General features: G+C 44.1%; 1 protein-coding gene across 7 annotated transcripts; it reads right to left on the reverse strand.

Annotated features, from left to right (window-relative positions):
* Positions 1 to 9,341: 9,341 nt before the first annotated feature.
* Positions 9,342 to 13,703, reverse strand: LOC128142505 (uncharacterized). Of its 7 annotated transcripts, none has more exons than XM_052788648.1 (5): positions 12,897 to 13,223; positions 11,254 to 11,409; positions 10,992 to 11,155; positions 10,473 to 10,862; positions 9,342 to 9,979 (listed from the first exon to the last, which is right to left on the reverse strand). In XM_052788648.1, the coding sequence occupies exons 2-5, from the start codon at positions 11,320 to 11,322 to the stop codon at positions 9,940 to 9,942; spliced, it is 663 nt and encodes a 220-aa protein (XP_052644608.1). In that variant the 5' UTR covers positions 11,323 to 11,409; positions 12,897 to 13,223; the 3' UTR covers positions 9,342 to 9,939. The 7 variants fall into 7 exon arrangements, 3 of the variants coding, with proteins under 3 accessions (XP_052644608.1, XP_052644610.1, XP_052644609.1); XM_052788650.1 differs by having other exon boundaries at positions 10,478 to 10,862; positions 11,254 to 11,987; XM_052788649.1 differs by lacking the exon at positions 12,897 to 13,223 and adding an exon at positions 11,891 to 11,996.
* Positions 13,704 to 16,167: the final 2,464 nt, after the last annotated feature.

A 16,167-nucleotide genomic window follows, 5' to 3' on the forward strand; every position in this document is an offset into this window, starting at 1 on the left:
CATTAAATCTTGTATTAAGCAATAGGAGATAATGCTCATGGTAAAGGATCTTCTGGAAGGAGCTGGGGCGGGGGGGGGGGGGGGAATAAAGCTGGTTCCTTAGTACCCAGCTTCTCTTGGAGTAAAACAATTCCACCATTATTTTGTCTCATGTTACCAGCAGAGCTATCTTTAGCCCTGAAACAAGAGCCTTGAGCAACTGTGGGTACTGAGGATGCCATGATACATTTGTTGCAAGATGAGAAGTATTTAAACTAGTATTTACATTCGGGTTTGTACTTTTACGTTCCACTCATCTACACCCTCTCTTCGTTTTCAGGTGGGCAAGCGCTAAAGTGATTCGGTTTGCTGGTACCTCTGTCCTGGAGACCCTCCTCAGGGTGCCTACTGCTTGCTTGCTTTCCAACGAGAGGCACGAGCAGAAACTGCTGTGGTTCTCATCTGTGCTGTGGTTAAGGGCATTACTTTTAAATCTTTATCAAAATAGCCCTCCACTGCAACATCTACCTCCCAAGGAGTACTCCAGTCTCCCCTGGAAGTCATAATTTGATCACTGCCACAGGAGAGGTGGTGACCTAGGTGAACCGTTTGTACTAACTCGTATTGCAGTTCTGGTAGCAATCCCTGCAAGTAACCAGCTTTACCAATGGTTTTGCCATAACACTAAGCAGCGTGTAAATGGGAGAGTATTTATGAGAATCCTTACTGACATCTGTGTAGTAGCAGCAAGATGGGCGACCTGTAACCGTTGGAGACGCTATTGCTGGTGTGGCTAAGTAGCTAAATACAATTGTGATGAGCACTTTATTCTTGCCCTTTCGTTCAGAGTTTTGGTTTTGTTCAAATCTTGTCTGATTGCTTTTTGAAAGCTTCGTCACGGAGGCAGCCACCTAATGGGGATGGGGAGCGAACCACTGACAGTCCCGTGAAGAGACCTCTCCCGCACTGCGTAGGCACGCGCTGCCTGGACATCAGAGACCTCTTTTTTGTTTTACTTTCTGTCACTGCAATCACATTTATGGATTTTTCCTGGCCTGCCAGGCTTTCACTGTCTGCAAAGGAGTGATCTAAATTTAATTTGTGTGCAGCTAGAGTTTCTTTTTCTGCAGTTTTGAAGAAATGTTATCGTTACTGAGTAACTTAGGCTTATATTTTGCAAGCTTCTGCCGGGAGATGTTTTGTTACAGTCATTACTAAAAGAAACTTATATGAAAGGATTCAAAGAACAAGTATTGATGTGAACCCAAATGTCTGTGTTAATAAAACTAGGGGGAAAAAGGCAACTTGAGGAGTTACGACATCATACATTCATTCAGGCTTTCAGGTATCAATTTGTTGGGTTTTGTTTTCTAAACTTATAAATTACAATAAATTGTTTTCTCAGAAAAATTCATTAAAGGAGATACTTTTCAGCATGAATATTCATTGGATTACAACATTCCTGTAGCAGTTGGCGGTTCTATCTGTTTATTTTCCCCAAAAGCATGTCGGTTATATGAGCAGGGCTAATGTCACTGGTTTTCAGGATGGCTTTATATATAGATACAGATCAAGAGTAAAATGCAAAGGTAATTCAGAGTTATGCGGCTAAGGATAATTTGCATTTCTATGCCATCTTTCAGCTAGAGAGGTCCCGAAGCACTTTCATTAAAAAAAAAGGAAAGTTATATGTAGAACTATTTCACCAGCCTGAAATGCAGCAGCTGTTTAACAGCAGAGAAAAATACTAAGAGTCTCTCTTATACAATTGTAATGGAAATATGAATTTGGATAGGCAGAAAGTTGTTATGCAAATCGTATGGCCATGATGCTGGGGCTAGTGGATATATTCCTTTAAAAGGTACCACACGGTCGTAGGTAGTCAGGGCTTTCCTTTATAGTACGTGAACTATCATCTCCTCCAAGTGTTACAAGAGAACTGCATTAGGAAAAAAATGTAATACTTCTCCATTTGGAATAATACCAGTGTTACAGTAGGCATGAATTTTGGCAGCTATTGCTGTTCATGTTAATCCTTATATTCTGGAAAAGAAAAATTCTTTTTTCTGTCGGAATAAATAAAAAAGTAACTCCTTCCAGAATAAGTGTGTCCACTGAAAGAGCTGTTCTAGTATATCCAGAGAGGTTTGTTGATAAAGATGTAACAGCAAAAACCTTTCTGTTAGAAAATCTGCAGAAAGAATACGTTTCTTGCTGAGTGAACACTTTGCAATGCCTCCCGTCCATCTAATAAGCAGGCTCAATATGACTTAATCGGATGTTCTTCCCTTTAGTGAGAATTTTATCAGGTTTGTGCTGACCTCAGTGCATAGAAAATATTTATATTCAAATGTATGATTAGGTTTAAAGCATTAACAAAAAAGTTTTCAATGCTGTGTTAAATTGCAAAGATACCAGATGCTCAGCTGACAAATTGAGGCATCTTTCCACTGGTGACCTGTTTTGATTTTAATCTTAGGGGAGCCTAGAAGACTGCTCAGAATATTGCCTATAAACAAACATCACATGCTGAAACACTAATGTTTCCTTGAAATATTTTCTAACAGTAATTATGTGTCTTTTAATTATATCTCCTCTGAAAAGAGATATCCATGGCTTCTTGTGCTGTGCGGGAATTATTAAGATCTGAATTTTGCAACAAAGATCCCTGTGACTGACACAGCAGTGCTGAACGGTACCTTGTCTAGGTATGATGGGGCAATGAGCCGGTTGGGAAAACCACTGGAAACCTTCAACGCGTGTTGAAAATCATCCTAGAAATACAAAAAAGGTGAAAGTTATAATGAATAAAGATCCCATTAGATTTGGATAATTAAAAGAAGCTTAAGTCAGATTCTCAAGAGTTTTTACTCCTCTGCCAGGACGTTAAGCTGGCAGCAGAAAGGAGATCCTCTCCTCATGTGGAGACTTTGACTCTTCATCTCTTGGACTGTTTCGGAGTCAGAGAACAAGGGACAAAAGAAGGACAGAGCGCTATACTTGCAGGAGGAGGAACTTGTTGGAGAAAAAGTAGTCAACAAATGAAGAGTCGAGTCAAGAAAAGTAAGTATTCCTAAGGGAACAAAAAAGGAAAGGCAACAAAAAAGAAAAAGATGCAGCCACTGACATGGCTGCCGAGTCAGTTTCTTTGTCCTGTGTCTACTACCAACAACAAAAAGGAAGGAAAAATCAGGACTGAAAGACTGAACCACCAGTGCCAATAGTTTAAGTAAAAATAATTAAAAAAACCCAAACAAAACAATCTTTATTTCCAATTTGTAAACTTACATTATCTAGCACAGGTTTTGCTGAAACCTGAGGGATGTGGAACCAAACTGTTGAGTTCTTACAAAGCTGCTTCATAAATTAGAAATTTTCTGTAACTATTGTTTTTTAGAAACTGCATTTTCCCAGACAGCAAACAGTTCATTTTCAAATACAAAATATATATCAATTAAAATGTGGTCTGTATCTGTCTGATAACCTAAGTATAAACTGAAACACCGTCTACTTCCCACTGAACAAGAATCTGCCACACAGGTGGAACCTGCATTGATGTTCAAAAGAGGAAAATCGAAGGAGGACTGAATCACTTACCCCACAGCATGGCTTTTAATTTCTGTTGTATGGCATATCGACGGGGAAGCGTACAGTCCTCTCTTGTGTGTATATGGACTTTAGCTTCCAAGATTGATTGTCAGACACAAATCCAAGTTTATTTTACAGTAAAGAAATCCGTGCTAGGGTTGGAGAGCAGTATTTCTTCGTAATATATGACCTGGAGGGGAAGAATATTTTAAAGATGTTAAATGACTTCACAGCTACTTGATCACTTAAGTTTTCTGACATGCTGCTTTCCTACTGAGTTTGTGGGGGTTTTGTTTCGTAAGAAGTATAGCACCAACTGAAAGAAATATTTTCTGAATCCTTCTCCTCTCTTTCCCCTCCTCCATCAAATATTGATATGTACATACCCCGTCAACCAAGGCGGCTTCTTGCCCAGCATTTTCCTCCTCTTATTGCCCCGCACTGTGCTACGCACACTGTCCTATGCCGTCTTGCAGTGATGGCAACAGAACGCTCTAATGTTCTTTCGAGGCTGTTTTCTTTCTCTTGTCACATAAAAACATTTTTAATTAACAATATATTTATTCTCTCTAGATCCTCTGTCGGATAATGGCAGTGTAAGGTGGAGAGATGCTTAGACCACGGGAGGAGCCGTGATGCTGCTGAGGGTAGAAAAGGGTTCAGCTCAGCTTTCTCTTGAGATTTTTCCCATGCTTATGGCAATTTACCGGTTGGAGTCACTGGGCAAAACTTCTGGCAGGTTTGCAGAAGCCCTTTCCCAAAACCAAAAGTAAAGTGATGCAGACTGGCTGGAGCATGCAGAAAGATCAGAAAGATCCTCCTTACATCACTGGAAGGAAATTTGTATCCTGTGAATTTCATCAGGAGGAAAGGCAGTGAGCCCCAAGAACTCAAAGAAATTAATTTCTTTTTCTCATCTTTCAAAATTCAGACAGTGATACAGAAAGACATGTTTTCTCTAAAAAAAAAAAACCCGTCGAAAGGCATTTGATGAAGGACTGCTGCTGCTCAGAAGGCGTGGCTGCATAATGACATCCAGCAAAGTGCTGGGTACCACATCTTGATCGGGGCAAGGTAAAAAAAAAAAAGGATGATTCATGTCATACGTATCCCTTATATGTATCCCAATACTTAATTATAAAGAAATGTTTTTATGATATTTTCATAAGAAAGCTTGATAGCTTTGGCAACATTATAACACGTTGCTGAAGAGACAGAAACAACCGTTTCTTTGTTTACCTAAATTTCCCTTAAGCATAGTCCAAGTTACAGCACACAAGAAATCTGTCTAAAACCAAACATGACTGATAAAGAAAATTCTGCCTGAAATGAACAAATCCTTTTGCACACCTTCATTTTTTGTAAGAACAATAGTCCCCATAGGTATTTTCTCCGAAATACTTGGCATGCTTTCAGCCACACCTGAACTCAGTTGACTGGGTGCAGATGTATTTCAACTGCAGTGGCCTGACTCCTTTACAAGTTTGAACACACGAACTCTTGTAACAGCTGCAGCGCAGAAAACATCTGTCTTAAACCCTGATAGATGGGACCACTTGCAGACATGGCAAAGTCACTCGCTGGCTTTAGGTGAAGCCTGGAGATTTAGGGAGCATTCCTTTCTTGTTCACTGGTGTGAAGCCATGCAGAGAGAAGTTTGCTGGGCTAGACGGGATTTTTTTACCCTGGCAGCTCATGAAAGAGTAAGGCATGTGTCATCCAAATTATTAATACATAGTGAAAATAATTGTAAGCCTATTTAAATGTAAGTTCTTTTATACTGTGTGTAAGATCATTGTGTTAAAACACTTAGCAATTTAAAAAAAAAAAGTCCTAGCCAGAAATAAAGAAAATTAGTAGTTGTACCTCACTGTAATCCCTTCTCCTGCTGAAAGCACAGCAGATGTTTGATTCCCATGTTTACAGTTTTGGAGGCAGGCGTAAAAATATTGTGCTAACAGGCAGGCAACCGTAAGTATTCCCTGTTTGGATATTTAAATATTCTCACCATCACAGATGAGCAAAATGAAATGGGAAACTAGACTGGGCTGTAAACTTTTGTCCATGGAGCTTGCCCTGCATGGAGCAATGCAGAGGATGGATGACAGGCGGCAAAGAGGCAGTGAGGGTGACCGGCTGCTCCCCTCCTGTGCTCCGGGGAGGTGAGGATGCCTTTCGGAGAGAGGTGGGAAGAAAAGGGAGATTTCTAAATCTGCTAGACCTGGTCCTCCACAGGGATGTAGCACCATGTTACCATCTCAGCCAGGACACTAGTTCTACAAAACCTGTCCCAGGACCATCAAGCCACGCATTAGGGGCTATCAACCCGGAATCCCGTAACGTTCAAGCTCCAGTGTGTTCAGGCTGGGATTCTATTTAATGAAGAACTGGAACTATATTTTATTTGACCTGAGTGAAAAAGAGTTTCAGCGTGCTACTGGTATGTCTCTTGAATGTGGAGAAACGGACTGCTTGCTTTTTGTCGGGAGCTCTAATGTCTTCTCAGGCTTTGCTGGGAGATTAAATTAAAAAAATGAAAAAAAACAGGGTTTTGTGGTTTTTCAATGTCTTTTGAAACTGCTAAGCAGGTTTATACAGTTATCCAGAAAAGGTAAACAGAAAGTTACTGAATTAGGTTTACATGTAGACATTGAGATAAAGCATTACGATTAAAATCTTGCTTTCGCCATCTCTCTTAAATGTAGCAGCTGATGTTGTGTATTCTCAGCAATTAATGTTTTACTGCATTTGAAAACTGGAGCAGAGAGACTCTCAAACACGGGGCGGCAACAAGTACCTCCAGCGACAGAAGCTAGCAAAACCCAAGTCAGAACTGAAGTAGAGACGAACGCTGATGACAGCGATCCGCTCTTCAGTGGTGGCAGAGCAGGGGCTGTAGGAAGCCGTTGGATGCGGTGGGAAGCTGGGATCGGGTCCCTTCCCAGAGTGTGGGAACACCAGAGCTGCATTTGCATAATGGTGCAAGCTAATATTAGGAGCGGCTGGGCTCCCAAGCAGGAGTTTACCAAGGGTTCCTTCACTGTGGGAGAAAGACTCACCTCTCTCAAGTTAAAAAAAAAATAAATAGGACAGAGATGAGTGTTTACTTGTTGATGCACAAGTTCTTTGAAAGACCAACTTCTCGGAAAATTGTTTTGGATGAATGTGCCCGGCCCCCCTCGGCCAGTCAGACTGCATCTGCGAAAGACCCGCTTAGGCATGGGGAGAAAAGGTGATCCCATTTTATTTTCCAAGGGCAACAGAAGAAACGGGACTGTGCATAGCCTTACCTAGTGCCCAGATTACTCTGTCGCTGTGGGCTCTCTCTGAATGTCGTGCTGTGGCCTCTCGTGCATTGCCCTTCCCTCGAACGCTGAAACTAAGCATGCCTTTTATTCTTTCTCTGGCCCAATCATGAAAATATGAGTTTTTCATAAGGATGAAAACTCTGATTTTTTTCAAGCACATCGAACAGAAAGATCTTACTTTAGAGAGGCTTCAGATAACTCAGATAGATAGGAACATTGCCACGTATAAGCTAGAATTGAGATGTAGCTCTGGAAAACTAGCTCTTATCTACCTGCGTAACAAGGGCCATCTCCATCTTGCATGGTGAAGTAACTCCCTACTTGCCAAGATCAAATGTGCAGCTGAGGCATTTATTCAGTTCCTAAAGTATACCTATACCTGCCTGGAGGCACATCTACACAGAGTTGTTTACATAAAAACAAGAAAGGGAACCCAGAGCGATGTAGCCTCCTCTGGTAAAAAGTCAGACCAAAAAAATCCCACTCGCTCGTGAGGACTGAAAACCCTTCAGGCCTGGCTTCAGGCGAAAAACCTCCGCAGATAAGATAAGCCTGGCAGCAATCCCAAACTGGATCCCAAACTGGAGCTCTGCCCAGCCAACTGGGAGAGCTGGGAGCCGTCCAGGGGTAATACCTCCTGCTCTGAGATACAGAGCGAGTGTCAGGAGGGGTGAGAAGAGCTCCCCGGCTGCTTCTGCGGCCGGCGGGGGAAAAGGGTGAGCGGGGAGGTAGCCACGGTCCAGATCATAAATAACCTTACTACGGAGTAAACCCACCGATTGAGCAGACACTACAACCTGTGAGACGTCAACGCTGGGTTTTCCACAGCAGGAGTACATCGTGACAGACGGGTAGCCGGGCTGCTGGTGTCTGTGGGTGGCCTTGAAGTCCAGTCCCAGGTAAAGTGCATCCTAAATGCTGCTGCGGAACAGAGCTAATGATCGTACTAACAAGAATGATGGTCTGCATTTGGCTTTCTGGCTTGAATCTTCCTACTGCCTTCTTTGGCAGGCATAGTTAATAGCGCAATTATAGATCTCGGCTATCAGCTAATGTATAATTTTACAAATCTCAAACAGCAGTTGATGAGACCCCCGCTGCCGGCGTGAAACCTGGCTCTCCACCCATCAAGCAGCAGGGTTGTCTAACATGCCACATCACAGCAGGAAAAGGGCCCGTTCTGCTCTTTCTGAAACAGAGTTGGAGGAGACATTTGGAGGTATAAGATCATTCAAAATGAAAGAAATTCAAAATGATTCAAAATAAAATTCAAAATCATTCACAATAAAAGAATCAAATAACATTTTAAATTACTAAAATAAACTAATCTGACAATGTGAACATGGCAAAGAAAAGAGTAAAACTCCAAAGAATAAAATTAAAGAAATATAGGGCTGCTTTTCTATTCTCCCTCATGTCCGCCCAGCATTCTTGTAGCAGCGTGGAAGAGAGTTAAAGCTAAGCTAGTCTTCCTCTCCAGAAGCGTCAGGAGAGATGGGTGCCTGTCCTAGCCCTGTGCCTGTAGGATCTGTATTGCTATTGCTTCCAGAGGTGGGCAAGGGCTGATATCCCATCTACCGGCAGAGGAGGAAGAGTCACGGTCATATTGCTTGCCTAACAGGGTGGCCAGCCACTTTTAGTTGCTTCAGAACCAGCATTCTTTGTGCCTAGGGAAAAAGAAAGACGGCACGCTCGGATCCTAGTGGGTCGCTAGCTCAAAGCTCGTGCTGACCCTGAAAGCGGCACGCCGGGACGTATCGGCTCGTCAGAGCTCTCTGCTTGGGAAGGCTGGTTCTCTGCCTCCCTCCAGCTCTGCTTAGGAAGAAGAGGGTTTTGTGTGGGTCGCTTTCTCTCTGGTTTGAAGGGAAAGGGTTCCCATGTGTGGCCGTAGAGGAGTTATTGTCCTCCTCCTCTTTCTTCTCTCCCACAAGCGTAAGAATAGATGTAGCAAGACGTGTTGTGAAGGGTATGCTTGAATAGTAGGGCTCTTTTGTCAAGTACAAAGCAACTACAGCTTCAGCATACTTCAGTTTGCCTTATTTAGGTGGAATTAACAGAGTTCATGTGCACCCCCTCCCTCAGTCTATTTCTGGGCTTTGCTAGTTTATGTAACAAAACTTTCACATCAGTTTGGGCCCAGATCCCGTAAGAGTATTCTGGCCAGATTTGAAGGTTAGGTGAAGGTCACAAGGAAACAGAAGTAAATATACAGCCGGGAGCACGCAGGTGGCAGAGGAATGGACTGGATGCCTTTGCTAACGATAGGATCTGCAATTTTATCTGGCGTGGCTCTTCAGGGAAAAGTGATGGGAACGTTTGAGAGCTACCCGCTCGGTATCCCGATAGGTGGACACCTTTGTTTTTCTGAGCTAGAGCTCTGTTGTCTGATGACACCCAGAAATTATAAAATAAAATGAACTAAAACCCAGATATAAAAACTCACAGCAGCACTGAACTTTGCACAGTTTAATTAAAATGCCTAATTGGATTAGCAAACAATAATTTGGATTATTGGATTTGCCACACAATAGTTTTCAAATGCATGACGAATCTCAACAAGTGAAAATTCTCTCTGTTAAGTGGGGCAGCAGTTGGAGTTCTCTTATTTTTCCTGTATCTTGGAAACATCTTTCTGAAACCTTCATTAAAAACAAACAAACAAAAAAGGGGAGCAGGGTGTTTCTCAGGAACACTTAAAAAAAACCCCAACAACTTGACAGAACTTTGCTCTAAGTCCATGATTATCAATAGCATCTACTAATTTGTTATGCCTGACTTGTAGCTCACTTTAGCAGCTTGATTTTTCAGGCTGGACTAAGCATCTCTCCTTTGAAAATGCATGTCCGTGTATACCATGTCACATATCTGAACTGAGCAGCAACATCAAACATTTAATATCACTAATCGTGGTCTGTGGTCATTGCTCTGACTATATCTGCTGCTCTGAACAATCGTGCCTAAAAATTGAAAAGAAGATGTCATGCTAATGCTTAATCTTGAAAATACCTGGGAGCCAAGGTGTCTATAGTAGAACCAGCAAACAAACAGCATGGATTTAGCTAGATTAGTGGCTGCTGATTTTTCCAGACAATAATCTTTCATATCTGACAAAAGAAAAACTGATTTAGATGTCTGACATTTTGCAAACATGGTTAAAATTTAAAGAATGGAAACAGTGAGGGAGCCTGGCACTCATCAGAACACAAAACCCCAAAGCCAGTCAGATGTCTGATTCCTAAAGAAATGCCTAGGAATTGGAAATGCTGCAAATGGATTTTCACTGTAGAAGCTTGCTGGAAATGTCACCAAAATATGATTCCCGGTAATTATTTGTAGCCCTGGACAAGTATCATTGTTCCTGACCAGCAGCGTGAAAGTAACATAAAGTGAATATGTGGAATTCTGTTTAAAACAAACAGCTCGACATTATTTGCTCAGCCAGAGAGGAGCATTGTTTCTGTGAATTCCAGCCATAATAGAAGTCTGAGCGCAATATTTCAATAATAGCTTAAATAATCCCTGATCAAAGAGCAACAGGGTGGTATTAAGAGCCAGATGGATTAAATCTTTCTTGGAGAAGAATATGGAGTCCCAGACCTTACCACCGCTCCAGATGAATTCACTGGAGGGACCGGTCCTTTCTCATGCTCCTGGGGGATGCGAGCAGGCAGCGAGGGAGCGGGACAGGACCGCGGTCCCTGGACAAGGCTGCAGCGGCACCTACACCTCTGTAGGTGTAGAAAAAGGATGGTGAAAGGTCCCCAGAGAAAGACACATTGTCCCCACCGTGTCCTTGTGACTGCCTGCCTCCCGCGGTCTGAGGGACCGGAGGCACAGCTTCGGCCTGAATTACCTTTGCCTGTCAGATTTGAAGTGCTGGTCCCAGTCCTGCCCCTCGTGGGGATGCCTTTCTCCATCCACTTATTCAATTTTTTAGCGCAGCTCACAGCAGTTAATTCTTTCCTGGCCCAAAAAGTAGAAAAGGAACTGGAAGAAAGATGCGAGGGTGACAGTTATCACCCGCTGCCTGCTGTAAGGTGCAAAATGAAAGGCAGTGTCTGGATGGACTTTACACCTGCGAGATACTGTATTTGAATAGATTTATGTGATAGTCACCCCTCTGCTGAGTACTGCCAGATGCCCAAAGCCTTGCTGGCTGGCTTCCCGGCATAGGGAAAACAGTGAGATGAAGTCTGAGTGGATGGGAAGAGTTGGAGACAGCAGGCAGGGCAACCCCTTCCATCTCCCCGCAGGTCACTGAGGAGACACCGCTCGCTTCCCTGCAAGGGGAAAGGAAAACAAGGAAAAAGTGTTCGGATGCAATGCTGTCGCCTTGTAATACCTGCCATTGCAGTACAGGAATTGTTCGGTTTCCTACCTGTAACGTGTATGTACCCGTGGCTTTCCCTATATCCAGAAACAGGGGATCAGAAAGGACATTCTGCATTCCGTCCTTGGTATTGCAGATTATCCCACCACCTGGCTCCGTACCTCATTTTAAGGCGGCTCTTGGTAAATCGAAGTTGTTTGCTGTCTGCAAAATAAAGGAAAACAAGGTGGGCAGTGAATGTAAGTGCTGTACGCTAGCCTGCTTAGGAAGAGGCACTCCCAAACTGAATCCTGCCTGCCCAAGACCCAAGCCCTGCAACACTTATCTTTGAAGGCGTACAGAATAACACTCTGTAGTGCGTACATACAGATCCCGAGTTATTCGGGCAAGTCTGGCAGCACCACGTCAGCCAGCTTAACCAAATAATCTACTCGTTCTTAGTGCTTTCCCTCATTAAAGCATTTTACAAACCCTGCCTTAATTAAAGTTCACAGCAGTCCTGCGCGTTAGTAAAATGTCATTATCCCAATTTTACAGATGAAAAAATTGCAACAGAGAGGTGAAATGCTGTGCTTGAGGCCGCAGAAGGAGACAGTTTTAGGGGCAGGATTAGCCATCGGGAGCTCTTGGCTCCTCTGAAGGCACTGAAGCTGGGTGCTGACATCTCCTGTTATCCCGTACTTACCTTCCGGAACCGGACCGTGCCAGGTATGTGCCAAGGAGAAGGAAGAAATCGGCAACGTGACCTTGCTGGGGCTATCGTGGAGTCTCAGAGAGCTGCCCTGTGAACAAAAAGGGGCCGAAAACAAGTTACAGCAGCCTCTGAGGCTGGGCCAAGCCACGGCAGGCACTGTACCACCTTTGACCGCTGCTGGATTCGGGACTTAATCCCCCAAACCACGCTGCCTCGCTGAGCCCAAAACATACTGGTGACCGCAAACATATCGAGGATGGCTAGCAAGCTGTTGCAAACACTGATCCGAATGCTGTGCCATTTGCAACCCATCTGGAGTGATGTGGGGTGCAAACTTCTACTCTGAGTCATGCGGCAGAGATGTGAAGCTGGGTCTCCCACCTTTTGAGCCACCACCCTAGCCAGAAGGCTCAGATGGGTGCAGCTGACACTCCTACACCTTCCATTTTCATGTAAATGTTCAAAAGGTTTCATTTTTTCCCAATAAGAAAGGAAAACCCCTTTCTACGTGTTAAAAAAAGAAAAAGAAATCGCCGCAAAGAAGGATCATCACCCACTACTTAGATGAACATGAAACATTTGGGTCAAAAGACACTTCAGGACGTCTCTCGTCCCACCGCCTGCTCAAAGCAGGGTCAGCTCTCAGATCAGGCGTTGCTCATGGTTTTAGCCAGTTGTGGCTTGAGAAACTCCAAGGATGGAGATTACACAACCGCCCCAGGCAACCTGCTCCAATGCCTAATTTTCCTCGTGGTGATTTGTATTATTTCCTCGTATCCAGTTGGAACCAGTTAGACTGTTGTCCTAGAAAGAAGTGTGTCATTTCACCTGGTTGTGGCCACCGCCAGTAATTTTTTCCTTTGTTTGAACCTCTGCTTAAAAATAGTGAAAAAAAAGACTGCTGAAACTTTTCAGTATGGATTTTAGCACAGTAGCACACTGTCAAGATCTTGTGCTGCAGGCTCATGATTACATCAGAAGTCTGATAAGAACATACCTTTTTTGTGGCAGAATGCAGCAGCTTTTTAAAGACTCAAGCATTATTTCGTTTCCCCCCCTTGTTTTAATGAGACACTGCTTTCAGATCCCTGTAATGGAACACAGATAAGAGGTCTCTAAAGCTCTCAAGTTTACATCACGTCTTAATACCCTAAGGCATAGATATCATGATTGTGATTTACTGCTGAAATTCACCTATCATATTCATGTTGCATCAGTAATATTAGTCACCTGTTACTTTCTGGAAATTCTTTTATAGAAACATAATACTCAAATTTTCTCGTGGAGCTCTTTCTATATTTACTTTCCTGACTTGGGGCGGGGTGGGGGGGGGGAGAAAAAGGTGTCGTGCAGGATCTAAACCTCACCTGAATCATCCCTTAGTAATTATACATACACCAAAGCCAGGAACTCAGTATGCCATGCGGCTGAAGGAGGAACATGGGTCTCATTTGGCTTTGACTGTTGTAACAAACTGCACCATCAATCTGGTCGTGCCCGTAACTGCGTATCGCGTAGCTGTGAAATACTCGGCTGCGTTTGCTTTGTCCTATGTGCAGGAGTTACGTGCCGCTGAGCTTGCACGAGAGCTGCAGCCGCAGCCAGCTGCGGGAGGACCCCAAGGTGTGCCACTTACCTGGGACGTTCAATGCTGATGTTTGGAGAAGTGCCAAAGGGCGACAAAATGACTTGTTTAGTCCACTGATATTTTCCTTTGTCTGGTAAACAAGAGAAATGCGGCATGGACTCTACCAGGCTGTTCTGCCATTGGTATTTTCTGGGAGGGGTGGTTAATGAAAGGATCTTTCCCGTGGAATGAAATACAGAGGGACAGCGTGCTGAAGCTGGTGTGGTTCAACCTTTAGACACTGCCGTTTTGTCACGTATCTTGAGGTCCACGGCCTCCTACACCCCAGACACTGCGGATGAAAGAGTAGTAACCAGTGGCCACACTTACCAGTGGGTGAACGCTGAAACCCCAGTGTGAGTCATCCAAGACCTTGCCCTGCTTTCTCTTCCCTTGTGAATTCCTCGCTGCCGTCGCTCTCTTTCCCCTCTCTCGCAGCTTTCGTCTGATCTGCGCTGCATCGGCAGGAGGGAAGAGGGCAGGGCAGGCACTCCTGCCATGCCTGGAAAGGAGAAATGAAGCGGGGAAGCCTGATCGGACCAACGGACCCATGTCCTTGAGTAGCAAAAGGAGTCAGAGTCCTAAACTGTGGCTCACTCATTACCCCAGAGCAGCTCCCGTGACTGCCCTTGTTCTGGAGAATACTGATTTTTATCATTTTCGCTCTTCCTCTTCCCCCTATTTTTGCTGTTCGCACTGTTGCTTCGCCTTGGTTAGGGTCAGAGAGACAAAGCCACGAGCTGGCTTAGGCACTGCTTAGACCAGAGGTGCCGCTGATCGGAGAGGCAAATAAATCTGCACTGAGCTCCCTGCTGCCAAGTCAGGCCTGGGAGTGGTATCCAGCCAGCAAGTTGAAGCCTAACTCAGGTGTGCTCACACGACCTGCCGTGGCTGCGGTGCAGACATATGGTCTGTTTTGCTGGAGGCCAAAAAGCGACAATTTATATCTCAGTCTTAAGCATGGGACTGCACGCTTATTCCTCACCAAGATGAGTAAGATGGAATAAGAGGCTCTTATTCTCATCCTCTCTTTTCTCCCCTCCCCCCCCCCAAAGAAAGATTTTGGCTGGTTTCTATTATGTTTGTTTTGAACAATCGTGTAGTTTCAATGTGGAAGTGTCTGATGTGAAAAACACCTCTGTATACTCTGACAGAAGTTGACTATATCTCAGTAGGATGAAGTCCTTGCATTTCTAAACACAACGTTGGTGTTTTCTGTTTGAAGTTTTGCAGTAAGCCAGCCGTATAACCACTAGTATTTCAGTGAAAATTAATACAGAAATTCTTACCTGCTTCTGTGTACCTACCCCCTTCGGACAAAATGGTCAAGGGGAGCCCATGTCCTTTTGAAAGCAAGCAGCTGCTGTCTTGGAATGACATCCTGGTAGATTGGACATGTAATCCTGTCGGTTTGTTACCCTGCTAGAGTGAAGTGAGGTTCAATTAAGTACTGAGAAGAAAAAAATAATCAATAGAGTATTGCGGAGCTTCCCCTAAACTTAGCTGGGAGGATCTTACTTGTGCTAGAAGCTTCAGCCTGCTGTCCCTGGCATCTCACTCCAGAGCCCAAAATGCAGGCAAAGGACAGGAATAACTTCACTGAAGCTCATAAATGGGGCAGGGCAGCACGCTGATCGGGACCCCAAAGCCTCCAACCTTAAGAGACGGGAACGGTGCGCGTAGCAGCTTGTGAGAAATGCGCTGCTGGTGCCCCTGGTGATTCACATAGCCTCAAAAGAAGAGTTGATGCTGATTTTCCTCCCTCCTGCGTCGAGAACAGCTAGGAAGCAGCCCCAAACACGCTGATGGCTGTCACCCGCAGAGGTGCACGGGGCTTTCCCCAAACGCAGCTCCAACCGAAGTTTTGCTGTGATAATATACGCTGTGCCCGAGGCCGGGTTTTGACTGCTCAATGGGTCCTTGCGCTGTGAGCGGGCTCCTTGAAGTCGGTGGGAGTCCACGCAGAGTAATGCGTTACCCGCCATGAGTAAATGCATCACAATGCGTTTCAAATAATATTCAAGGGCCCAAATCAAAAAAGCCTACCTCCAGCTGCTAGAAACTGCATCAAGAGAGAAGTTTCCTTGATTTCAATGGCATCACCTGCAAGGACAGAATTGCCCACATCTGTAAGTCAGACCAGGGCCTTGAAGCATATTTCTCCCGGAGCGAGGATTGCACGTCTGCATTTTGTGAGCATAATTGGATATTCTGCCTGTGCTGAAATCACAATAATAGACCCGATCTCTTGAATCTGGAAGCAGGCTTACAAGCCTGCTTTCTTGCCCTGCCCTATTTTCATAGGCCAAATACCTGCTGTAGGAAAAATACACAAAAGAAACAGCAAAACCCCATACCTTCTGCTTTGGGTGCTGCTAGAAATATTCCGGTTTCCAAAGGTTTGTTCCATAACCAATAATTAAGTGCACTCTCAATCCATAAGATGTATAAAGCAAGTAAATTATACAGTAGCATGTCTTACTTGTCTCTCCACAAAAATAATTTTTTGCAGTAAGCAAACACAGCAGGGTTTGGATCCAACCGCTGTTTCAGTAGAAGTATTATTTGGATTCCACATTATTTTCATATCCGTGGTGAAATATTTTTACTTACGAAAGAAGATTTACGTAATGAAATGCTT

This window comes from Harpia harpyja, chromosome 5 (assembly GCF_026419915.1).
Source record: "Harpia harpyja isolate bHarHar1 chromosome 5, bHarHar1 primary haplotype, whole genome shotgun sequence".
Taxonomy (NCBI): Eukaryota; Metazoa; Chordata; class Aves; order Accipitriformes; family Accipitridae; genus Harpia; species Harpia harpyja.